The sequence below is a fragment of the Manduca sexta genome, chromosome 25, assembly GCF_014839805.1.
Source record: "Manduca sexta isolate Smith_Timp_Sample1 chromosome 25, JHU_Msex_v1.0, whole genome shotgun sequence".
Taxonomy (NCBI): Eukaryota; Metazoa; Arthropoda; class Insecta; order Lepidoptera; family Sphingidae; genus Manduca; species Manduca sexta.
In genome coordinates, this window is record NC_051139.1 from 2,444,207 (window position 1) to 2,471,798 (window position 27,592).

The following is a 27,592-nucleotide window of genomic DNA, read 5'->3' on the forward strand; positions in this document are numbered from 1 at the left end:
GGTCGGAGAGGTCGCTCATACGATACAGGTAAAGGTCTGGCCAGTTGGGCACGGAAGGTTTTTAACCCTAAAACAATCCCGAACCCGAGGTGGACTTTTCAAACCAGTTTCTGATTCCGAATATTGCGTGCGTTGGGTTACACGAATTTGTTGTACCTGTTGCACTTGCGGATAAACACATTTCAACTGATCGGTTAATTTTATAATGGTTTGTTTTCGAGCGAAGTTTTTAAAGTAATGGATGGGATGATGTAATCTTGGTAACAAACAGTTCATGTATTATAACGTAGTGTATACCGAACTGCTTTTATGATCTTGATTCCTGAGACATTATATTTAAGGGATGTGGATACGGTTTCATCTTAAATTATTCCTTGATAAATCTCGTAATTCCCAGTTTGTATAATGTACACAAGGATATTTGAATTAAAAATAATCTAAAGGAGTAGTCAGAGGTGCAACCAGGGAACCTATTTTTCGGCATGTGTAATCCGATTGAGTGCAAAAGCTTATCGCCATATCGGGACCGAATTACAGACAGGTTTACACTGAGCAGAAAAACTCAACATCACTACCCGGGATTCAAATCCGAGACCTCAGAGCAATTGTACCGCGCAATACACCTTCGCACTAATTGCTAGCGTAGGACTAACTTAAACGTCTTACTAATGAATTTGGAATTATACATCACATGGACCGTGACGCGAGCGGTCGAACGGAAAACTGCGTGAATCTATTGCGATTATTACACGCAATTATGTAAACAAGTTCACGACTGGTTACTGACTTGGACTTAACAGAGCAAGACGACAGATATACGTCAGGATAAAGTGGACCTGATGCTGGTGAGACCATGTCTAGCAGTATCCTATGATTTTATGACTATATTGACTATGGAACATCATTTAAGACACTGAGCTCATTCTGTGTAGATCTGACCAGAAACACCTAAAAAAATTGAATAATTGTAAAATGTGGGTAGATATTGTAACCTTGACTTTTCAGAAGACCTACACCTCGGTCTGCCCCGTGACCACGGAGGCTGCAAAGTCTTCGAAACGTCGGGAGAAAATTATGATATAAAAACCGAGATAAAATCTGCAAAATAGTTTCATTTTAATACGGAACATCTGTAAAAAAACTTCTAACAGTTTCTTCCATCGGTTTTCGAGTTTGCTTAAATACAATAAAAAGACGTGTTCCAAGAAGTCCACAAGTTGTTTTCGTCAAATAATGGCTAGGATTATGATATTAATTCGATGTTTTCAATCCTGTAGGGTGCAAAAATATAATAAGTATGCTAGTAAGACTGCGAGTAGAGTGTAACTACTGGACATAATGAGACTTAACATGTCATGTCTCAGGATGGCGAGCGTAGTGGAATACCAAACAATTCTTTGTAATTCAAGGTGTTAGATGGTGTTTCTACTGTTTATAGGCGGTCATATCACATGCCATTAGGCGAACGGCAAGCTCGTCTCGTCATTCAAGCAGCAATAAAAAAAAAGAGTAGAGCTCGTCTGCTTGAATTGATATAATGCTTACATTTTGTTTACTTTTTCAAGTGTAGTGGATACAACTATGAGCTTATATTTATGGAATATTTATTACAAAGCGCTTTAAGATAAGTACGTAAAGACCAAAGTCCAATTTAGATATTGGATGGCAAATAACTTGTTAAACTTACGTCAATGGTAAAATCCCAAGTGATCATCTTATAATGCTCCGTATGAATAATATTAAGATGTTTGTTATTTTATTAATATTTCTAACATAGAAAATATTTTTTATGAAAATGCAGGCATCAAGTAAAACCTACTTAATTGCAAAAACGTTTTTAAAATGACGCAATTGCGTCATTAATAACCACGGTTAGTATTTTATCAAATGTCCGCGGAAAGATATTATTTGTGTTGGTCAGCAAATTTAAATTCTTATAAAACTATACATTTATATTTTTTTATTGAGAGTCATAGATAAACTTGTATAGACGGAGCCGACAGCATACTATAGTTTCTATAATCGATCAAGCATAAAAACTCCTAATGGTATATAACGTTTAACGCCGACAAAAAATCTGAGGGCAATGTACTGAATTAATTATGTAAGTACATAGGTATATCTACGTAAGTTCAGGCTTATGTTTACAAAGGTGTAAACAGAGGCTCAACTCATACGGACCAATCAAAGCAGTTGCAGAATGTCCATCCCTGGATTTTTAGTGGTAGTCATTTTAGAAATTAAAAATTATTGGACCTTTCATAGTTATTTTCCAATAAGGGTCACTAGATGTTTTTTTCATTGCCAGGGCGGTGCCCCATATAGTTCGTAAATTCACACTTTACACACCTATTTCATTTTTAACCGCCTTTATCTTTTATTTTTTACTATAAATATTACTAATACTTAGTTGAGAAATTTTCATGGGTTGCGAACGCCTAAAGCGCTCACCCAATTAAAGTCCGGTATGTTTATATAATAAGCCGACCCTTGTCAGGCTAACAAAGGTTATATAGTTCATGTTAAAAAAAAATTAATGACAGTCGGTGGTCCACGCGCTCTACATCATATAACTATTTCAAAATAGTTCAGTTAGTCATTTTTTACTCGCCCAACCTGAGAAGCAATCATAACTTTTCTTAGTCTCAACACAGCTCAGGACCCATTAGGCGATAATTATTAACGAGTTTGTGACTCCACATGACCCTTGAGGTTGTATTGACCTCACTCGCTCAGGTAATCCGTAATGTATATTTTAGTTCTATGTTATTTCGACCTCTTTATTGATGTGATGAACTTGTTTTAAAAGTATGAGTAACTTAGCATTTATGATGGGTTTCATTTTATTATAATAAATTTGTACTTTATTCATAGTTGATTGATGATTATCAATTCAAAGAATTGAATGGAGGTTAATTAGAAGTTATCACTCTAGATTCTCCTATACGTCAAAATTATATTCGATAACATTATAGCTATTGACTCTACTAGCCGCACTTGCAATAAAAAATAACATAGTTAACATAAAAAAATACAATATTAGATTCCAATAAAATAAATAGAAGTCATAAAGTCTATATACTAAAATGTGTAGAAAAACTTTGTTGCTCTTTTTAAGTACATTGCGCGGAGGAATTCAAGTTCATGTAGAGAGCAGAAAAAGAAATGGTATATATAATTTATGTTACAAATATTACATCAACGGTCGAATTTCGACCACTGGGCGACCAATAACATACTTTATACCATAAAATGGCTAATTAAGTAGGCATTGGGTCAGTGCGCTTTTCAGCTGTGCGCCTGCCGCAACCGCAAAGCAAAAAGTTTTAAATGCAAAATGATGTAATAGTCAGGCGCCAAAAAACTTTTTAAGTATAGATAAAACACACTGTGAAACATGACACAAACAAATCTCGTGCTAAAACGTGCTTCAATCCATATAATATGCAATATTAGTTACACTGAGCATGCTTTTTACGACACGTAATGTGCAGAATGACGTAGCGACGACTCTAGAGTAGAGCGAGATACCTGACTTCGACAGTAGATGGCGCTGAAATCAGTGGTTAGCTGCACTTTTATAAATATTTTTTTTACATTAAGTATTTAATGCTAAGACGAGTTAACCTCTGTAAAAGCGCTTCAATAGCCTGTAAACAACCACCAAACCGACTATATAATTTTAATTACAATTTCAAAGCTCTGCATGATACTAATATGTGATAACCCAAAAACTGAGTTTCAAAATATGTAGAAATTGCACTGGTTTTATTATATCCATAACAAGACAGAACAGTATGTGCACACTGCCGCTTAGTAGCAGAAAAAGACGATGCCGTGCCCGCCTAATATCTACCTATCCGACATCATGCACACAAGATAATGTTAAAAAGGTATCCGACCGATTTCGTTAAGACTTTCTCGCTCTACCCTGATAGAAAGACCATCGCTAATAAAGACAGTGTTACAGTGCATGCTACGCTATCTTACGTGTTAACGCGTCACGTAGCGCGGTGGCGAGCGAGACTAGCGCGTTGCGTAGCGGCGAGTGGTGTCGCTCGAACATGCTCTTATCTATACAATGGCACTATTGTTACTACCATGGATGAGTTGCTAAGCACATGAAAATATACTAAAATGTATGTAACCTTACTATTTTAGTCCATATGGTTGATATCTTAAATCTATTTAAAACTTTGGATAGTTAGTTTTTTTGTTTGTTGGATAGCAACTCTAATTTGGTTGGTGTTGCTACTTTCTTTTTTAGTTATTATAGGTACTTATACTAAGGAAACAAAAAAAAATATTCATAACTCAGGTACTCACAAGCAGGATGGTCATACAGCGACGCGACTCTGGTCCCCTCGAGTGGTCCTCCCGCTAATTTCGCAGAGATAGTTTCCAAGAATTCTCTTATTGTTCGGAGGTCTTTCCGTGTCGGTCCACTCGGACCAGGACTGGCGTCGCCATCGCATTCTTCGTCTAAAATAATTTATTGAAAATAAAATATTTCGAAGTGACTGTTAACGCCATCTGTATTTTAACGAATAAACTAGTTTTTTTCTCTGGGAAATATATAATAGATGGCGGTGTACATTATTTTGTTTTTGTGATAATATGCATCTTACCAATTTGTTGTAGTTTTTCGGTGGATATGGACCACGGCATGAGGCTGATGGCCCGCTGGACCTGCCTTAAGAACCAAGCTCCCGATTCGAACTTCACAGGCCTGGAGACATATAAAAATATATTTAGGGTACTGATAAACGTTAAGATAGACCTATGTATTTACTTTCAAGTAACGCAGAAACTGTAGAACAAATTTGAAATTTGGTAAATAGACCCGATCCTAAGTGTTAAGACTATTTCATATCAAACAGCACAAAGAGACCTTTAATAAAAAAATAGGTAATCATGAACGTAAGAAATCTATGACCGAGGTTGTCATGCAGCACGAGCTCTCCTTATTTTACAATTATAATAATTATTAAGGCCCTCGCCTGAAAAAACGGGCTCAACCTATTCTTTCCACAATTACAAGCGGGAATATGCAAATATCTTTCTAAGGTCTTTTTCAAATTTTGAACTTCTGGAACGTTTCTTATAAAATATTCTATCTAATAGTGTTAGTTGAAAATTAATTTACTATGGTGTAACTTTAGGAGGGGATGGAAGGACATAATAATATTTGTGGTACTTTCATTGTGAAATTAATGAAATAAAATCCACACTATAAAAAATTAAACAATTAAGGTAAAGATAACATATTGTAAAAATATGATGTTTAATATTTTTTCTATATGTATTATAAAATTCAAATAGATAACATCTAAAAATTCGGTTAGCACGCTATAATGCCGTGGGCCAGACTGTTATTGTGTAAGAGTATTGTAGGTCATATTATTCTATACATAATCGCAAATCGGGTAAACACCACAATTATTCTTCAAAACAAAAAGTACAAAATACTTGCTATTGTTGTCTATGTTTAAACTTTTTGAACGTATTACGTGAACGAACACTTGTCTGTAAAATTGTTTTAGAAATTCGTAATTTTCATTCGAGCTAACGATACGAGGTAAAAGGTACAATCTTCTTTTGATTTATGTAATATTTAATTTAAGGGTTAACCTAGTAAATTGGAATTAAACTATTTTTCGGATTTTATCGTGGTTTTTGATACGCTCATGCCAAAATAACTCCACCGTCTCTCTGGTAAGTGGAATGACGTCCACATAAAGTATCAATTGACGAGAGACGATTATCCCTTAGCAGTCAACCCAATTATATATGATGGTAAGTAGATTGGAGTCCAATAGAATATTGTCTGACGAAAGATAACACAATTATACTGGCCTGTTCAATCGGATATACACAGACTGATCCTGGGGCGAGACACACTAACGTGGGCCACTACCTACGGCGGGTTTTAACATCTTGTGTACGGTGGTCGCTATCATGGCGGTTATAAAATATATCCTGTTACTAGCAAAAGCCTCTGTAAAAACTTAAGGTATAAAATATATTTGCTGTACTTACTCGTGAGCAAAACAGATGCACGGCACGGCGCCCCCCTGTCTGTCGCCGCCGCACCTACGACAGATGCTGTCGTCCTCTGACGATGCTATGCATTTCCTGTACCGGTCCTGCTCATTCCTGGAACAATAAGGAAGCGTATTAGTTGTATTTGAACCTTGACTTTTCTAAAGATGGAAAATAACGACACATTTTGTTAGTTTGATTTATTTTACAGGTCTTGGTAGCATCACAGCGCTGTGACGATTTTTGGTTTTTAAATGATTGTAAGAAGTAAGATAGAAACCATTAAACGGATTTAAATATAATTTGGCACACAGGTAGAGCCTAGATTTACATAGTCTTTATTTGGGTATTATTTGACCCTCAAAGCTATGTAGTGATAGATTCCAGTATAGGTCTTTCACGTACGAAGCAGCATTCACCGCTTAGTAACTTGTAATTATTTTGACTGCTTCGGTGGCGGAATTGTATTGCGTGCGCGATATGACCACTGCTCGAAGATTCCGGGTTCAAATTCCAGGTCGCGCAAGATTATATTTGGGTTTTTATTCTAACTATCAGCGAGGTCTGGAAATTGTGCCCGATGTACAGAACACACATGGCGCGAAATAGATGCTCTGGATGCACCTCCGTCTACCTCATTGGCGATAAGGGCGTGCGTGTCAGGTAAGAACATCGATATGTTTTGAAAATAAGGAACCATTTAAGTATGTAATTTTTTTTGTACCTTCCCTAAATCCTTCTTATAATGTTATATGTCCTGACCCTTGGATTTCACCTTTTAATCCACTTCCGCGGCATTTTTAATTTGGAGGATTTTTTACTTTTGCAAGCAATTTAGTATCTAAGGCTTACTTGTATTAGTGGATTCAAGGTATCTCTAAATCACGAAACCGTATGTTAGACATGCGGTAAAGCGAGTTGTGAAACGGCGGTACGAGACGTGGTCTTCGGTGGCCCAACTGTACCCACTGATGAAACGATTGCGACAGAGTTTGTAATCGTGTAGCTAGTTGTATATTTAAAATGGTATATATTGTCAGAGTAGGAAACATTATTCATGGAACAGTGATGGACATATTTAGGCAATCAAGGTCCTGGTAAAACAAAAGGGGGTCTCTCAATCGAGGTGAGGATCGGGAGTCCTCGATTAAACTTTTTGGAAGGAACGATGTTTTGTTAGTTTTCGTAGGGTGGCCTAGGAAAAGGTCCACTGATCAGAGTCTGGAGGACCCCTGACTTCAGGGGTTTTGGTGCACTGCATCGCCTAGCTCTACGGCAGCTAGGTCAATGCTATAGAGTAGTACTAGATGTTGGAGAGAAGCGGTTCTGCGTATTTCTTTATAAAATACTTAGTTTCTCATATGAGAGTTTGAATGGGTACTGCTATGTCCATTGCTTCAGTAAAGCAATGTGCATGCAATATTGTGTTTCGGATAAAACCAGTATGGTCATCAGACATTGGGATGTGTGAAAGAAAATGAATCCTTAATTGTATTTATTTTTATTGTAGAGCGAAGAGACCACAACAATAAATGAAGCGTTTGGAAGTTATATATCACTGCTTTATGACTCATGTTTATAACTAAACTTTTTACACATATTTACTATTCACAGCATGCTCCATCGTAAGGCTATGATCAATCGCTACAAATAAAAGTCCATACCCAACCTCTCACATTTCCAAAGGTTTGCACAACTGGTGATAATTGAAGTGTCTGGACATGCTGTGGGCGATTGGTCGTCGCTTGCCCAACGTTGGCAACCACGAAACAGGTCTAAAATTATTAAGAAAGTAACATTTTGTTTCACACTCACTAGGTACGAAGTTAATATTTAATATTTCCAACTCCTCCCTATTCTATTTGATTAATTATAACAGTTAATATTTCCAACTCCTCCCTATTCTATTTGATTAATTTCGTTGCAGGATAATGACAAATTAGTTTTCCCTGAGACTCGCCGAGCTTCACTGCTCGGTGTCATAAAATGCGTGCCACTGCTGAGAGACTGTACTACTGAGAGGTATTAGGCCTTAGTTCACCACGTTGGCCTAGTGCGGATTAGCAGACTTCACATACCCTCAAAATTCCTATAGAATACTCAGATATACAGGTTACTTCAGGGTGTTTTCCTTCACCGTTAAAGCAAGCGATAATTCAAAAAGAATACATAACTTTAAGAAAAGTCAGAGAGGCATCCCCTTGTGTATTGAACGCGCGGACATTAGTTTCTGCAGTCTGTTTCACTCCTAATAATATTATCGCCACTTTACAAAGTTTAACGCCCTAAGCCAAAAGAGAAGTGTTATAATTTTAATGTAAACAGTCTGGTATTGCGGCTCTCAAGCGGATGAACCGATTTTATTTTCTTGTTATAAGCCAGTTGTTAATGATTTCTTATGTTTACGCGAATGTTAGACATTTAAATTAAAGTATTTTAGGGATTTTATCGCGGTTTTAATATTTTACTTTTCTCCCGACATTTCGAAGACTTAGCAGCCTTCATGGTCGAGGGGGGAGGGGGGGGGGGATATAAAGTCCGTAAAATAGTTTAGACCGTTGTTAGTTTGTTCTTTCACGCTACAACAGGACAACGTAACTCATCGATTGGATAAGCTTAAATATTCCAACTGCAGCCTGTAGAAGGCTCTGTGTGCGATAGCATACCTATTTAATACAGGTTCTTCTAGATTTGTGTGGGATTAGATGTCAGTTGGGATTAACGACAAACAGCAAACTGAACCAAATAGTATCTGTATAAACAAATACCTCCATCAATGGCCAGAACTGCATCAAATAGTTATATAATAATATAGATATAAACGCGCCGAATATCAATGTGCGTCAACCTCACATAGAAATGTGTCAGACATATAAAAATAACAACTTATTTTTTTTATGTTTTTTTAAGGTGCTTTATCGTTATGCAACTTCGTTTATAAGTAGTATTTATAGCTTATAAACACTCTCAGTTTCAAAGGAGTCGCCGGTTCTATTACTACGAAAGTGCATTGCGTACAAGCCAAGCTGCTACTAAACCAGTTAGCGGACAACTTTTATTTGTTTTAATTGTAATGAGGAAACACATTACATGCAAACACGACTTCTTAATCAATAAATTTTGAAAAATTAATTAATTTGACTTATAAAAATCACTGGCGACATATTTAGAGTCTTTTGTAGTTTATCAGTACATAAAATATAAACATATTAAAACGTGAAGAAAAAACGTTGTACCCATTTTTAAGCACATTGCGGGCACGAAGGAATGTGAGATTTGGCAAAATTAAAGTTATTATAGAGGCCGCAAAAAAATAAAATGAATAGATATAGTAGGTGATTTGGCCTCGAATTTTAAATACTGGATGACAACTACTTCGATTAAATATTTAATATCTCGTACATCAATTTTCAATCTTTCTAACAGTTTTGCCAATTTGCGAAATTACATACCTAACCACCCATTAATATAAATGTCCACTGGGTAGCTCGAAAAAACTTAATTCCAATGCTATTCTAAATGCATGCTGCGTTGTATGTTAAAGCATATTGGGATGAATTTATATTGAAGAAGAAAAAACACTCGAATAATGATTCATCGGGGCGTCGACTATAGGCCAAATTAAATTAGACAGTCTGACAAATTACTAATTTGTATGACGCTAGCGTTGTGTGGAGGTCACGTCTTTTAGATAATATTACATGTTTTGTCTCAATTTAGATGTAACACAGTTCAGTTTCTGCATTGTATTTTGCTATAGAAAAATGAAATAAATTTACGCTGCCATCGCTGGAAGCACTCGCATTATTAGTTTTATACAGATAATGGTTACTCCTTTAGCCTGCAACGTTACCGGTTAATTTGATTATGCTTTAGGATATTTTTAGTAGGTATATCCGCATGTATAATCAAAATTAAAAAACGGCCGTCCTTCTCATTTTAATGAACACAAAAAAAAAATGGTTCTGTTGCGAATTGTGATTATTGGGTACGTTATAAATACCATTGTTTCAAAAACTGTAAGGCTCTTTATACAAAATAATTCGGCTCTATTTTTAAGAATTTTATATAACGAAAATAGTTGATGGACTTAGAAGTCCAACTACTGTATTCATGGTAGACTTGAAATTTCTGAGTAAAAACAATGTGATAAATACGACACACGTGTTTACAATCGATGAAACTTAATAGTAGATTTATTAATTATTATTTTTAGTGCTAGGTTATCAGCGCTCTTACGTCTTGGTGGTATTATGGGCAAAGGCAACCCAGTTATTTATATATATTTTGATATATGTTATTTTGCTAGATGTACTATACATATTCTCCTTGAGTGGAAGTCATGTGGAAAAAGTGACCCGCATGGAAGACCAAATATGCTTTGGAAAGACGCCGTGAAGGAGGACGCCGGATCGAACTTGATGAAATGAGCTCAATGCCCCAACGATTGGAAGATGTTAAAGGATGCCGAAGACGTTGAGGTAGTACTCAATCAGTTAAAATTAAAAAGGCGTTATAAGAAAATTATTTATTCACATACGACGAATAGCTCTCAAGTGGCAAGTAAGTATGTACGTAACAGAAGCCTTCACTGAATAGTTGAAAAAGGCTTAATATGAAGAAGAAAATAAGAAGCTGTACTGTATATATTTTCGATCTATAGTTCTCGCCCATGAGACCTAACATAGCTGGCGAAAAGCGAGTGAGTTATATCTCTGCCTATCATTAAAAAAAAAAAGGCATCAAGTTATGTTAATATTTTGCAATGCAAGCTAGAATTTATAAATTTTATTTACATCGTTATAGAATAGATAAAATATTCGTAGCATTCTAAATACTTCCTTTACAAACGAGATAATAATGTAAATGTCTATTGCATGCAAATTAAGTTCATCCATCCATTTTTAAGACAGAACTTGTATTGTCTTCCGTGTTTTTTATTTCCTTCCGTTTATTACTTAGTGGAATGTCAACTTCTAATATTAGCATTTATAAGAGGTTTGCCATAACTTTATTTTGATCCTGCATACCTTGGATGCTAATCTGCTATGATTTTAAAATGTCTCTTATGAGCATATACTTATTAAATTTCGACATATTACCTGTATATTGGCATAGACTCTTTTTGCCGGATTAACTGTCTCGTGTTAAAATAAGACGATGATCTCACATAAGATATCAAATCTGATGCAAAGGTCTATTTTATTTTATAAATAGATACCAAGTATAGCGGTTTAATTCCTAGCAAAGCGTTGGATTCTATAAAAAATAAATATATAAAATGCACCATGCTTTTTAAGTGAGTACACGAACGAGTAATTTGTCTGCATTCAACGACAATCAAAATAAAATCCTAAAATATTATATTGTTTTTTTGGAACTAAATGCAAACAATAATAACGATTTGTTATGAGCTTTTCTGCGATGTTCTGTTTGACCCATTCTCCTCTAATGTACTTCAGTTGCATCTACCATTATATCAGTTGATATGTAACTGGCAAATGTCACTATTACTGGAGGTGGAGTTCAAGTCAACTCCTCGAGATGACGTCGAAGTGATTGATATTATGTTGACTGATTAATAAATATAGAATCAGTTATTTATATAAATGTATATTATTTATTACCTGTAAAATAAATGACAAAATTCTCTCTGATTGAAACATGCCTTCTATTCCATGATAGAAGAAAGTTCAGTTCAAAATCTTTTACGCTGGTCCTACAAGCTGGTGGGTTGACAGTCTAACTTTTATCCCCGCATGATTCATTACATGTAGACTGTAGGAAGTTTACATTTAGCATAATAAGAGGGGGGGGGGGGGGTTAGTAAACAAGATGCACTACGTGTACGAGTTTACATTTAGTCATAACTAGATTAAGGCGGGGATGGTAATTAATACATAGCTGTACCCTACATTTAATATGCGACCCGCCCCGGCTTCACACGGGTGCAATATTTCTCCACTATTTAATGGATGTTATTATACATATAAACCTTCCTCTTGAATCACTCTATCTATTAAAAAAAACGCATCAAAATCCGTTGCGTAGTTTTAAAGATTTAAGCATACATAGATAGGGACAGAGAAAGCGACTTTGTTTTATACTATGTAGTGATTATTCATTTAAATAACAATTCTGTATTTTAGTATTTATTAACATACAAAATTTTAAGATTATTTAATCTTTTTATGATCGTGGTAATTAAGACGTTCAACGTACACAAACAGGAGAGTTACAACATAATTTCAATATTTATGATTATTTTGCGGTTAAAGCATTGTTTCAAAATAAACATATCTTTATAAAAACTAAATATTATTAAAATAACCGATTTAAAAACTTCGACAAATGGTATCTTAATAATTTGCTTTTGCTTAATGCGTGTTTTTAGTTATTTCTGTTGTTTTTCTTTACGAGTTTAATAGCTTAAGTATCAATAAGTTATCCTAATTGTGACTATTTTGTAAAGTGTTCTTAATTCTTAACTACGTAGTATAGACTTATTTGTTTATACAGTTTTTATTAAATACGTGTTTCAAGAGTTTGCCTTATGTTTCTATGAGGCCCCGTAGTATGTCTTCTTTGATCGGCGCCTACACATTTTCCCTCATACTTTTTAATTTTTTTTTTTACCAGAACTCTAGCCCTCTCTAATGCAGGAGCCGACCGTATACAAATGTTCACAACTGGATTTATTGTTAGTAGGGAATCATATAAGTAGCTGCATAGACGCTGCGAATTTTAGCTCGTTGTTATACCCTCTTAAACTAAGCAGAATTAATATAAAGTTTTCAGGGATTCAATCGTTGCAATCTGAATATAGTCTAGGTTCGATTCTCCATTAATACTTTACTTTAAATTATATAATTAATTCACATTACATTCTAAGATAGAGCAGTTGGCAGTAGATATTACATTATATGAAGCTCTACAATTACTCTTAGGTACAAAATAACACATTTGCTTTCCAATTTCCAATTTGTTGTGATTGGTCGTATCTTTTTTGACAATTCTGCTAATGTCTAGTTTATCAAGACAAAAAAATGTATGCAAATGGAATGAAAATGCTAAAAAGAAACCTTGAAGAGGAACAATTTGACATTTGCTTTCAAAAGAGATAAAGAGTTGATTTCGGCTTCCTAGAGCATCCTCTGTCTCTCACTTGTGACGTTTTGTAGCTGAATTGCCGTTTATGTTTTTATAGGTCGATGTTATATTAACTGTCGAGTACTGTACTGTAAGTAAATGCAATGGATGTAAAGATGCGATACTTATTAGGCTCTGAGATCTTTCCTTTATCTTCATTTCTATTTGTGAATGTAATGTATATGCAACACGAAATGTTTAGGCCGTACTTTTTTCTAATATAAATAGATTAAAATATTATTGACCGGATTAAAATGATTATTTATTGAAATAACTTCCATGCAATCACATCGTATTTATGATTTATGTCACATTCTTTGTTAATAAAGAAATTAATATAATATCATATTTATCGCTATTCTATAGTTCGAATTTTCAAACGACTGGCAAAATATAAATTTATCTTAGGTAAAGTAAATTAAAAATACTTGTAGTCTCATTTCTTTTTGTTCACGGAAAAATAATTACCGATAAACTTGTAGCTGTTTTTTGTAAGACTAGAATATTAATTGAATCTGGGTTTTTATCCACTTTTTCAAACAATTGTTGAATTCTGGTAACCATTTTTTTGTATCTGAGAATTTATAAAATACGATTATATAACTACTGAATATAAAAACTTATATTATTCTTCGTCGAATAATATTACATGCCATAATACAACGTACTCTAATAGAATTTGTTACAGCGGCAACATTATACTATCAGTCAGTAGGTACTTTACACTTACGCACACACTTTTTTTTTACTTTTTACTTAACTACAAAATTATCAAAAAATAAAAAATATATACCAGGATTTTTGCCGAAAATATTTGTTATTTATGAATTTTTGGTACAATGTTAAGAGAGGTTAAGACGAGTATGTGGTTTCATTTATTAATGTCAAAATGATCCTGTATTATATTTATTACAATAAAGTTAAATCAAACAATGAAAAGATAAATAATTTTAAATATATTGTTGACTGATAATTTTGTCTTTTCTCGTAAAATTTTGAATTGAAATTACCTTGTAATGAGTTACGATAGGAATAAAAAGTTAATGATACCAAGTTTTTATACGCAAAAACAAGTTTGAATGTATACTTTTGAATCTAGATATTTTGAATAATGTAATTTATGCTACCGTTGAATTTTTAAAAAAAAAGCTGTCTTTGATGTGTATTTTATTTTAGAAATATTAAATTTTAAAATTGTGTAAATACCTAATACTTATACCAGAAATGGGAATTATTTATAAAACTTCATAAATGCCGGCAATTTTCTGTCGCATAAAGTTGTAATAGATCTGTCGTACAATAGCTTACACTAATATTTTACCGAAGGTACATTTCGTAAAATATTTTAGATTACAGGATATATGATTGACGGAAAAATTCCGTCTGATTCTGGTCTACATAATAAAAACAACTTTTCAACTACACATATACTTACATTAGCACGTAATTTTATTTGGGCCACATATCGCAATTAACATTAAACAAATATGTACAAATATCTTACAGTCAGTCGAACTTTCACCACTATTCCTTAACAAATAAAGCTTGCATTTCACTGTCAGTCATCGTCAAGGTCGAACCACATGGAAGTCACACTTCTGGCGCCTTGGTCTCGCGCCTGCTCCTCCGTTATGATCCTGAGGACCACCACCTCCATCATGCACAGAGCGAAGAGTATCACGAACACGGCAAAGTTGGATCCTTGATGGTGGAACTGGAAGGCACTTGGTAGAGGGCCTGGTGGCGGCCACGTTGCCACTCCGAACGTCATCAGACACGATACTCCTGAGAATGTCATTTTGGTGTACCTTTAGACCATAAATGATTATCGTGCGTTTATCCAATTTTCATGTGGTGTTAGATTTTTTTGTCACTTCCGGTTTGCAGTCTTCTCATTTCCTTGCATAAAAATTAATTATTTCGATTTTTTCCTTTAATATTTTTGTTACATCCATATTCGGTCCATCGTTCCGTACACCACGCGTTTAATGTAAACAAAGCTATATGAACAAGATCGCGTGCGTCGAACACGATAGCCTCAGCACCTATGCACACTAGCCGGAAAAACGCGGCGAGACGCGCGAGGCGTGCACCGGCCAGCCCAGCCGGCTGTTGCAAGCGTCTTATGAAATATGTATCGCTTTAGATTCTCCGTTGGGAAATGAAATGCGAGTGAGCGCAATCGTTTTGCGGTCAAGGCCGCGGTTCGTCGGCTAGTGTGTTCGACCTTTAAGAACCTATTTGTGTTATTTAGAGAATAATTAGATTTTATTACATTACCACCTATTGTTCGTTTTGTTAAAAATTAAAAAATATTTTATTATAGTTTATCTACAAGTACGTTTGTAAACAAGTTCATGTAAATTGCGTGTGGATTCATTAAAGATTATAATCTAAAAAACAATTAAATAAAACAAAAAATGCGTACAAATACTCATACTTTAATAAGTGAGTATAATTTAAAATTTGCAGCCATATCCTGCGTGTAAGTCCCTTTAAATGACACCGTTCCGCCATTGGATGGATTATGTTTGTATTAAGTTTTGCACCGTGACCAAACCCAAAATAATTAGTTTCAAAGAGAACTTAGATATGGTAGTTAACGTGACCATACCTGCCGCTTTCGGCAGGACAGTCCCTCTATGAGGCTCTCAGATTTCTGTCCCGAAACTCATAGTGCGCTACCGAAAATGTCCCGTTTTTGCAAACAGATCAAACCATAATAATACTATTTATAATAGCCGAGAAACAACTTGAGCACAATACCGCGTGGGGGGTTTTTTTTTGTATGTTTATAGAGTAGATTTTCAAAAAAATCTCCCACCAGGCGTTGTGTGGTCAATTTGTTTGCCGGCAATTACACCATACGCGAAACTCTCCCTCAAACTAATAGCAGTTAATGTGATAAGTTCCATTTTTACTTGAAAACTAAACCCGACATTTTAAAACTGATTGTTTAGTCCATCGACAAATACAAAACAAATGCGTCTGCAATTGAATCTAATATTGATTAATTTCAATTAATTCTTAGTAGTATCTTATGTATAATATTTTCATGTACTCGCTTTTGAAAAAAATACTTAATTCGTCGTTTTTATATATTAAGTCATCATGTAGAATGTATACAGAGGGTCATTGACCGATATCGACCGATATTTCGTTTTAGCTATCTATTCAGGTCGGCCATGACAAATCGTTTTGGCACTTTTAAAGGAGAGTTTGTTTATGCAATGATAGTTCTGTATTTAGCTTTAGTTTCATGACTGGGTTCTTATGTGCACCTGACGAAAACCCATAGACAGTAGATCGCTGGGGAACTTAACATTTTAGGATTTTGCAGGAGTTTATTTTGATCACCTTTTACCCTTACCATTTTCTAGTCCCTTTTTGTTTTGTATCTACTATTATTACTCGAAATTGGCAAAATCACAGATAAATAAATGGTGGTAGCCATGATATAAAAGAAGAAGGGATTTGCAGACTTTACTATCCAGGCCAATACAAAATATATCATGAACAGTTCCCACTGCTTTACATAAAAAGTTGGTTTCAAATACCTTTGAACCAGCACCATACTAGCACCAACGACTATTTCGTGGTTTTTAGATGCTCGTGAGAAGTGGTGACCATTTACCATTCAGCAATGGCGTGCTGTAGTTGGGGCTTGAAAGGGGGGGGGGGGGGGTGCTCAATTAGCATTGAATGGATTAATTGGGTTCCATATATTGGGTTATTGTAAGTAGTTCAAGGAATGTTAAATAGTCACGTGTTATATTTCATCGACTTCTTTAAAACACGTGAAAATAAAACTTAAAACCAAGTCTTAAATAAATTCCTACAGCTGACTTGTGGTGTTGTCTAGCTTGTACAATAATATTGTGAGAGTTATACATATATTATATTGTAAAGATAGCAAATCTTCGTAAAGACAATAAATACAAGTTCAACCTATTGACAAAGACCAATGACATTTCACATAGTATTGTAATGATTGTAATACTCTATGGACTGACATATAAATGTCAAAAAGTAAACATCACAGAAAATTATAAACATGTTCATTTTCGTAGCGTACAAAGATGCTCCCGAGCTCTCTAATCTTCGCAGGAGATCTTCAGAAATCGATTTATCCATCGAAAAGACTTTGTTGGTGAACCCTAACTGTCCTGTCCGAATAATGTTAGAGTACATTAGGAAGAAATGCCGGCTCGGGATCTTCACGCTTTTCGACTTGTGTGATGATACAGGGACTCTCAAAGGCCTTTTCAACCTACCCACTTACGCGTATGCTACAGATATGTTTGAGCATAAGAAGACTTACTACGTCATTGTTATAAGAACGGTGAGTTTTTTTTTTATTGCTTTGAATGACGAGACGAGATTGCACTTCGCCTGATAGTAAGCGATACGACCGCCAATAAACAGTAGAAACACCATCCAAAACCTTCAATTACAAAATATTGTTTGGTATTCCACTGCGCTCGCCATCCTGAGACATGAAATGTTAAGTCTTATTATGTCCAGTAGTTACATTGGGTATAATGTCCTTCAAACCGGAACCCACGAGTAACTACACATTGTTGCTTGGCGGCCGAAGTAGACATTGCGGTGGTACCTGCCCAGGCGGACTCTCACATATAAGAGACCTACCACCAGTAAAGAGTTTGAGAAATATACGATAAGAATGCGTTTTCGGATTGGAGTCAATGGTATATCTATGTCCATAAATATCTTTGCTGTATCTCGGAATTATCAAGTGGGCATTTCGTAGTTTCTGTCACTCACGAGTATTTTGTCAAGATTTAGAGCGTGAGAAACCAAAAATGGTGTTATTTTCTCTGGTGTAATTAACATGGGAAACTATAACAATTTCTTTCTTTTTTTGACGTATCTAAAGTGTTTTGAACATGCCTTCTTGATGCATTTTTTTAATAATGTTTTTTTTATTACCAACAAAAAATATTGAACAAATTACAGGAAAGCGATAAACGCCAGTCTGTCCTGCCGCAACTAAACCACGAGAACAGAATATACCTGGAGCTAAAGGCAAAGGTGAAGCGGTTCCTCTTAACTGGAGAGAGTAGTCCTCCAGGAGCGACTCCGACGCCTATCGGGAAGGTCACGCCTCCTCCCCCACCGGTGAAACCACCTCCGAAGAAGAAGTAACTCTATTCCCTATACTAAGAATTCTAAATGCAAGGGACGTAGCACTGCACACAGAAAGGCAGAATGGATTTTTAACAATTACGCATAGATTCTTTAATCTACGGCATTCTTTAATATATGCTATGAGTTATAAAGTAGAAGCGTGAGGCAGATTTTATTTAAAGGCATAGAAATGCGTTTTATAATTATAGTAGGTATACTGCATTGTCCACGGCCTATTAAATTACGAAAAACTAAAGAATTTACTCACATATAAATTATAATAGGTAATGAGGTAATAATTATCTATTATTATATTGATCTCAGGCTCTTAATTTGATATATTTCTATTAGGTATTTAGTCAGCTATTTTTTTTGTTCAAGAATATTGTAAAAAAGTCTCATTAGTAAGTATATGAAATATATTCATTGTAAAAAAGCAGTAGATTTTTGATTAGGAATATCATTTATTGATACCTACATATAGTACAAAAATCTCATTAGTGATTGCTATAATGAACTTGCAATAAAACATAAATTTGTTATAAGCTAGTTCCTTGAAATAAAATCTCCGCATATGTTATGTGTGTCTCCTTGCTATACTGTTTGTATCAGGCGGTATATTTTAAATGTGATTGCGTTTAGCGCCTCATAGTATTTAAACAATATGAAAAGTACGCACGCATGCGCAATTTAAAATACTTTATTTGTTGATTCGTTTATTCAGTGTTCATTGGTTATTCAAGTTCACTATCGTGACAGAGGAGGGTAGAGTTCCTTTAATGGTAAGTTGTTACCATGATCTATGTACGCTAATATTTCACAGACGTTAGTCTAAAAATCTATATAAATCGTTTTTGAAGGTAAGTACTAGATAAAGTAGAAAATATAGGAAACGAATTAATTAATAGAAAACACAAACTCACGCACTTTCACGTCTTTAGCCCCAAATGGATAAACAAAGCCGCAATTAGTGCACCCACTTTCCTATTGTGTGTATTACGTCCCATGATGTCATAAGGGGTGAGCCTATCGCCATATCGAACACAAATTCCAGCCTTGAGGCTGATCCTGTGTAGAAAAACACAATATCAACAATGCAGTCGCTCCGTAATACAATTACCGAGGCAAAGTAAATTATAAACAAATATAAAACTTATAAAAGGAATTCAAGCTGCGTATTGTGGAACTTACTTTTTTTATAAACAGTCAACCATAACAGGCAATGTAGTTAAGGAAAAGGAAATATGAGTAATATCCTGTCTATTACACGAGTGATTGTCTATAGGCTGGTTTCACGCGGTTGTTTAATTATCCAGGCTATTGATGATTTACAGCCGTTTTTAATAAACGATCCCAATCCATTTTTACAATCCACCATGAGAATTAACTAATTACAACAAAGTTTCTTTTTACATGCTTGCAGTTATTTATTTTGATTGACATACTTTCGGATCAGATCGAATCGGATCGAAGATTAATATTGGGATTTTTAATAATAATGTTGTTAGTTGCATCCAGGAGCTCGGTGGAGCGACAGAAGTTATTTACAGTACATATACCAATTTCGAATATTAGATTTATATACGTTGTTTTATGGAAGCTCTATACTTTTTCATATTTAACAAAATTCGGAGGTAATTAGGTGGAACATTGGTTAATAGTTTTATTAATACTAATGATTTTTTGTACTATAATATTGTTTGAAATATATACTTTTCTATTTTATATACTCATCTGGTGTCGCTCGCGACTTCGCCGGCTTGAAAAGTCTTTTCTGCTATAAATGTTCTTAAAACACTATAGTGATTTATTGCGCTACCTGTACGACACTAAGGACATCTGTTAAAAAACTGATTGCAATATTCTATTATTTTCCATACCTGTAAATTGCCGGGATAAAAAAATGCCTATGTGTTAATCCAGGGTCTAACCGTATGCCAAATTTAATTCAAATCCGTTCAACTGATTCTGAGTTAACTTCGACCAAACATCCAAACATTTTCACAAACTCTAGTAAGATAGGATACATAGATCATAAAATTACATAGTATTAAAGAATTATAATGCTTTTTTGTCATGAAGTTAGATATCGTGTGTGTGCTGGGCTTTAATCGTGTCTTTATTAAAACAGTCGTGTGTCTATAAAGTTCATGGCACAATTATTGTGGTGTTCATATGGCTTGTAAAAAATCGTATAATCTATGGGAGTCATTGCACGCCTCCCGGAAGGATGGGGGACACGTGCGCCGGAAGTGGCGTGCCGTGGCGGGAATAGACAATTTGATATTATGTAATGATCAACCGTAAACCACTTTATTATTATAGAATAAGTATAAAGTGACATTCGTTTGTTGTTAGAGTATTTTGATTAACAGTTTCCCATATATTGTAATGTTCTTTGTAGACAATGAAATCGTTCTTGTCCAGGGCGCATGGACAAGATGCATTTATTATATCAGGCGTTTTCGGAAATATTTGGCTGCGCAGGCAGGCTAGCAGAAGAGAAATTAGCTCACGTTACGACTATTCTATTATTCTTTCTGGTTGCACGTAGTCAAATATTATCTAAAATGTATTGCGAATATAATGTAGAATAATGAAAAAAGAGAGTTTCAAATGATGTTTTCCCTTCAAGATACGCATGACAATTGAGGAATATAGATGACATTGACTAAAGCATACAGAGTTAGTCACAATCGTGATCGCGGGACATGTGCTATGCATTAGTGTACACGCTATAATTTGTTAAAAGGCTGCGTGAAATACATTTTAGCTAGCGACGTCATTAATTTCTGAGAAATCCCTGTATTTTAAATCATAGTATATGTATAAAAGATGCTTTGGGACGAAAATTCTAATAGGACTGACAATAAATTAACTCCGTGAAATATCAATGTACAGTATAGAAAAATATGTACATTTAGCATCTATCAAAATTCTAAAATATATATTATGTAGGTATATTTGCTAATGAAATCTATTTCTACAGTTAATAATATAATGCAGACGGAGAGTTAATTATTTTATAACAAACGACATAATATTATAACATTATTGAATAAGATATCGCGAAATACATATCAATAAAATCCCAAACATCACCATTGCAAAAGAATTAGCAACCAGCTCCCGGAAAAATGAAGATAATAAAGAACATCTTTCGAAAGAAAGCCATTCTGAAACCAGACAAAACGCAGCGGTTGCAAGCCCAGCGAAGCGTGGCGCAGTGTCGACCTAAACCAGAGCAACGAGGCACCCACATACCGGTAATCTGGCAAAAACTGACGTCAACACGGCAGATTTACCTTGATTGGATTAATTATATTTTTTATTCTGGTATAATAAACATAGATTTTATCCAGGCGACACACTGGACTTAGTTCAGTGTACTCAGTCCAAAGCAATGAGTGTTGTACAAAACGGTTTATTTTTCTGAGAAAATTTGCTATGCCCTCGATTCCCTAGAGAGATTCTCCGCACACATGCATGAAAAAGTTTATCGCACTAAGTTTTTGTTAAAGTGCGACGAGGGAGAGAAAATATAGAGGCAGTTACTAAGAAAATTGTAAAGACCGTGATATAATATGAAAACTGAAATATTTAAGGAGTGGTAGATCTGTAATAAAACTGAGAAGGATATTGGATCTTATTAATAAATGATTTATAACTCGTTTGGAAAGTTTGTCGAGGAAGCAGAATAAAATATATCAACGACCTACATAAATGTACTCATTCCTTCTAGTTACTTGCCTTTATGGGCTTTAAGGGCCTTGTAGAGGACAAGAAAGCAATAAATCTTATGACCAATCATATATTTTAGGATACACGCAGTAGTCATGCCGTAATAATATGATAATTTTAATTTTGTACATCTATATTCTACCGCATACCGTATTTACGTAGTACATATAATATATCCACTTACTTAGTTACAAGTACCTATATTGCAAATTTTATACATTAACTCGATGTCGTTTTGTTTAAGACTTACCCAAGATCGAATAAATCCTGTTTAGGTACTCCCGGATCCCTATCCATCGAACTCGAAGATCTCCCTAAATTCCTCCCACAAACGCGATTAGCTGACCCACCTTTACCTAACAGCTGCCTTTTATTGCCAATGTAAAATAATTATTTAATGATAACAGCTATTGTAAGTGAAAATCCTGACTTCTACGTTCCTTGGTGTCCAACAACACCGAATACCACATTCTTTGGGTTCTTTGATCTGATTGCACCAATAGAAGTTCTATTTATTCTCACAATGATTAAACCGTGAAACTTACAAAACCCGCTGATATCGATTACGCATTAATTATACGGTTTTTTTTGTCATTGGAAACTGTTGTGGCTCAGTTATTGTTTTCGATATTCGTTACACTGTCTTTACTAAATAAAGTAGCATTGACATTATTTTAAATTTAGCGTGTTTGAGATTTTATATCGTGGTAATTTCGCATTTACCTATTGATATAATTAGGACTTTTTTGACGTCTTGGCACAGTTTGCCTCATAGCAAAGGCGTCCTTCCAATGAGCCCTGTCTTCGGTCACTCTTAGCCAGTCACTATAGGATTGACGAAGTTACTTACATGTTGCTTAATTATAATTGATTTTCTTTTTCTAAAGCTTAATTTTGTTTTTTGTAAACATCTTTGTACTTTGCTCGGTTAATAAAGGCTATTTTATTTTCATTTTATTAGATGTCTTGGCAAGTATGTGTTAGTAAATGTCACTTTTCTTGAAAATGCCGTAATTCACGTCTGCTTAAGAAATTTTGAGCCTTTGGCATATAAATGCTAGTTTTAAGTTCAAGGAGCAGTAGTAGATTGTACCGCGATGGGGTACGGCTAATCATCGCTTATATAGCCCCGCCAATTTACTCTAAATAGGTATTACTACGAATTTTAGTGGGTAAGTATATACAATCTTTTTCGAAATTGTGAATGACGTGAAAAGTTGGACGCTTGGTTGATGATAAGTGCCACGCCCGCCCATAGCATTAATGCCACCCGAAATTTTGCAATTATAAAGTTTACTGAACTATAAATACTTATCATTTTGATATGCCTTGCTGATTTTCAGGAATTTGTGATCTTGGACCAATTTAAGATGGCATTGATATATATAACATAGGGAGAGCTTTTTAAAAATGTGGTGGGAATTGACCGATGAATAATTTTAAATCCAATATTTTTAAGCATAAAATTTATTCAAAAATAAATAAAAAAGCAAAAGATAAAATATTTATGCTGGTTTAATAAAACTACGACAAATTACGAAATGTACTTTAGCGAAATTTTTTGTATACGGATAAAATAATAACTGTAATTGTTTTTCTAACTTTATATGTTCAATCTCTATAAAATTAAATTATGTCCGACGACACATAAAATGATGTTATAAGTATGTAGTCGTAAAATCCCGAAAAGTCAATTTAACTGCGCCTTATAGAAAAAAGTAAATAAACAATTCAAATAAAAAAAAAACAATAGGTACCTTTCAATTAGTGTTATAAAATTATCGCAACACAATTTTTCACAAAACTGTAACACTAAAATCACTGAACCACAAACAACGCAGGTAAGTTTTTAGGAGCGCGCGAAACTCGAACTTGGCTGAACGCGAACGTACCAACAACGATGAATGACTGACTGGCTGTACCAGCACGGTCATTAGTCATAGCGCCGCGATGCAGTGGACGAAATTTTAAAAAAGAACAGATTCACGGCTGCTTCAATAGTTTCTTTTTATTTATTAATTATAATTGTTTTATTTTAGGATTTATGGTTAGTTTCCTTTGCTAAATTATCCAAATAATAAAATTATTGATTCTCACTTTAAAATATTGGAAACTTGAAAGAGAGTTTGAATAAATATTGGGTTTCATAACTATTATTACTATATATTCATAAAAATTGATAATAAGCTAATTTTTTTTATTTCGAACAAGTTTAATCTAAACAAAACAGACATAAGCTGTTTTTGAACTGCGAAAATTAATTTTACCTGTGTGTAGAGCTTCGAATAGCCACTAATAATTAGCGTGTTACGAAATGGAAAATGCGTTTATTCTCGGCATTATAATATTGGTTTCACTATTAAATAATTTATGTTTAATTATGTTTCTAAAGAAATGTTAGAAATTCAGAAAACTTAGTCTCGATTTATTTCATTTATTTCATACAAATACTTTCTTAGTTCTGATTTTAAGATCATAACTAAGAAATTACTTTCTGCTAATCTTATGTTCAATATACATACTTTTATGTTGCCATAGTGTAATTTTTGCTTAATCTGAGTATATAGTTTTATACTGTATTTACATATTTGTAGGTACTTAAAATACATTGTAATCTGAAATCTTAGTCTGCTGCTTCATTCTTTTATAATTTACCTCCCTACATAAATGGATTATATAGCATGAACAATCTAACACCATGTTAGATGCAGCAATCTCAGGAATATTTTTTGCATCCATATGTGGCTCTACATTCCACCAGCCGTTTGGTGCATTTAACCCTAATATAATGAGCATTGGACCCTAAATTTGTAACAATTCCCACAGCTGACAGGTGCTTGCCGTACCGTAAAACATATGGTCAATGAACAGTTAAATCCGTTGGTCCATTGGAAATAACAAAATATTTGAGTGTAATATATGACTTTTGGGAATAAGACTGCATAAAACATGTATAGGTTAATTATATTTTTTCATAATATCAAGGTATTTAAAAATTATCACAAAATAAGTTATTTATTATATTTGAGTTGGCATGTTTAATGCTATGTTCCATTCATAAATTTAGAGGTCCTGTAATCTTAGTAGATTGTAATGAATATTCTAATGAATATATCCGTAAATTAGTTTGAGCTCTAGCTCAGAGCTAGAGCTAGAGCGCCTATCTTGAGCTTCGGAGCACTCGACTCCCCTTAGAAATGAAGGATTCGGCTTATGGATTAACAGGTAAAAGTTGTAGAAATATGTTTATAGTTATATTTTGTGTTTACATGGCAGTTAACTGAATTTCTTTGCTAATTAATTGTGTGATGTGCAGCTTAATGTTGCTTTGCGACGCTGCCATTTCATTATGAGCTTGAGAACATTGTAGCATTTTATAATACATGTGAATCAGACTGTTTATTCAGCAAAAATAGATATATTAAAACTTCTTGCATTAAGTTCAAATGTTAACTGCAAAGGAGTAAAAAAAAGAGTAAGAGTAAAAGGAGAGAAAGGCGCAATTTCTGCGAATACCAAACAAAATAGAAAGGGCCTAAATTTGCCGATTCACAATAACGGACCCGGAACGTGACTAGCGCGACATTTTAAAACCTGAAAATTGACAAAAAAATCATTGCGCCCGTTCTTCGGTCACGGTTGGCGGGCGCCACTGCCGGCCCATTGTTGGATAACGCACGACACCAGCGGATGTGACGAAATTTGACTTTTAATGCGAGGCCAATTGTTATCTCAGATTAATCAACTCCCAAAAAATGTAAACATTAGTATAAAGCGGGAAGGACCTTACACAGTAATGGATGATAATTAACTCAAACTAGCCGGTTATTAGTTTACGACCTTCTTGCTGCGGAACACATTTTGTAAGATTATTCAATGATAGTGTAGTTGTGGTATTGGCGTGCAGTACTTACTATTATTCAGTGCTTGTACATAAAATAAAATCTTATATCAGTGCTGCCATCTATTGGCACATCTTAATAAAACGTACATTACTAGTTCATTAAAATAGATTTAGTTCCATATATTAATTATAGATGTCAGTTACAAAAATCACGTTAGTTGAATTGACCTGTTTATTTTCCATGGGGTCGTATAGGATAGGGTGGGAATGTTTTTCCACAGGACTTGCCTTCCGATTTCGTAGTAAGTTCATACCTATTATTTGCATCTTGTATGTAAATAAATAAACAACTTTAAACAGTAAAGATACTAAATGTAATCTACATTGTACCTACTTTATACATTTGAACTGATTTTGAAAAGAGCAACACTACAATATCTTGTCCGTTGGCCTCCGGTGGAAACTGCTTTCCGTAGATACTGGTGGTACAGTAAAAATTGACTGAATACACAGACTTCATCTAAATAATATTTAACCTTATACAGATTTATATAAATTATTACATTTCATCAAAATCTTAAAATAATTAAATTTCCACTTACTTGGGCCAAGTCAATCCATTGGCGACGAGGTAGCACACTCCAGAGACGATTCCCGCCAGGAGACCCAGGCTCACTCCAGCTGATAAGGATAGTGTGTCCGGCATTTTAATTTTTTTATCACTTGTATTATTTTTTTAATTAATTTTCACACATTTATCATAAGTCACAAACCACCATTTTGAATACTGTTTTTACACAACAATATTAGAATGAGCATGCGTAATGGTAATATCTATCAAAGTAATTGCAATTCCCTTTTCCCTAATTACGTATAACAAAAACATTATTGGAATATTTTTTTACCGATTAACAATTAGGTATTGTCAGTAAAATATGCGGTTTTACTTCTAAAAATTTCGCAAAGCTACGCTTAGTTAAAACTAGGGGTCGCAAACCGGTATCCCGGATTTCGAAAATACCGGAATACCGGACCAAATTAAGAACTTCAAAATACCGGTATTGATTTTACAAATACCGGGATTTTCGGTATTTTATTTTTATAACATTCAGTACAAAATGTGTGTATAATTATTAATTTTTCGAGTTTTAAATCGCAAAAATTTAAGCTGCTTGCAATTTCATTCATTGGTATAGGCGTATATTCTATAAGGACCGAGCAAAATATAAGGCTTATGGCTATATTGCTACTTTTGTTTTGTTCTAAGCTTAGCGGTGTTAACTGTTAATTGTTATTTTAATAGAACTTATAAGAAATATTTTTTGTTCTTTAAAGTCTATCCTCATTATTCATAGACGTTATTTATCTAAGGACGGAGCATTGCTGTGATAACAAGTCTGTTTCTTAGTGCTAACGGCATGGCAGCCTTCGCAGTGCGTAGACGTAGAGCCGTTGTGATTGGCTAATATTGTCATATAACTTGAATCTAGTTGGCTGTCAGATTAACAAAGCTGAACAAACAGCAAGCTGTGAGATAGACAAAGCTGAGAAACATAACAGGGGGAATAGATGTAAAATACAACCTGTTTAAAAGCCTTGAGCTGCCTACAATAATGGCCTGGTATTTCGCGGGGTTTACCGAAAGGCCGAAATTGTCCTTATTTACCC

General features: G+C 34.4%; 3 protein-coding genes across 6 annotated transcripts in view; 1 reads left to right on the forward strand and 2 right to left on the reverse strand.

The window, feature by feature from the left end:
• Positions 1 to 26,702, reverse strand: part of LOC115440786 — an 84,404-nt gene extending 57,702 nt beyond the window's left edge. Inside the window, exons 1-4 of one of the 4 annotated variants that reach the window (XR_003938398.2) lie at positions 26,527 to 26,701; positions 6,040 to 6,156; positions 4,629 to 4,729; positions 4,327 to 4,482 (exon numbers count right to left, since the gene is read on the reverse strand). Coding sequence is in view for 3 of the 4 variants with exons in the window: in XM_030165241.2 (XP_030021101.2) it covers positions 4,327 to 4,482; positions 4,629 to 4,729; positions 6,040 to 6,156; positions 26,527 to 26,630 (478 nt within the window). In the remaining variant the exon portion in view is untranslated. Of the gene's footprint in view, positions 1 to 4,326; positions 4,483 to 4,628; positions 4,730 to 6,039; positions 6,157 to 26,526 lie in introns of all 4 variants that reach the window. The other 3 variants (XM_030165241.2, XM_030165242.2, XM_030165250.2) reach the window with 3 other exon arrangements.
• On the reverse strand, positions 14,455 to 15,342 carry LOC115440791. Its single transcript, XM_030165254.2, has one exon. It carries the CDS (start codon positions 14,987 to 14,989, stop codon positions 14,750 to 14,752), a length of 240 nt encoding a protein of 79 aa, XP_030021114.2. The 5' UTR covers positions 14,990 to 15,342; the 3' UTR covers positions 14,455 to 14,749.
• On the forward strand, positions 17,162 to 18,673 carry LOC115440789. The gene is made up of 2 exons (XM_030165253.2): positions 17,162 to 17,533; positions 18,169 to 18,673. Exons 1-2 carry the CDS (start codon positions 17,246 to 17,248, stop codon positions 18,355 to 18,357), a joined length of 477 nt encoding a protein of 158 aa, XP_030021113.2. The 5' UTR covers positions 17,162 to 17,245; the 3' UTR covers positions 18,358 to 18,673.
• Positions 26,703 to 27,592: the final 890 nt, after the last annotated feature.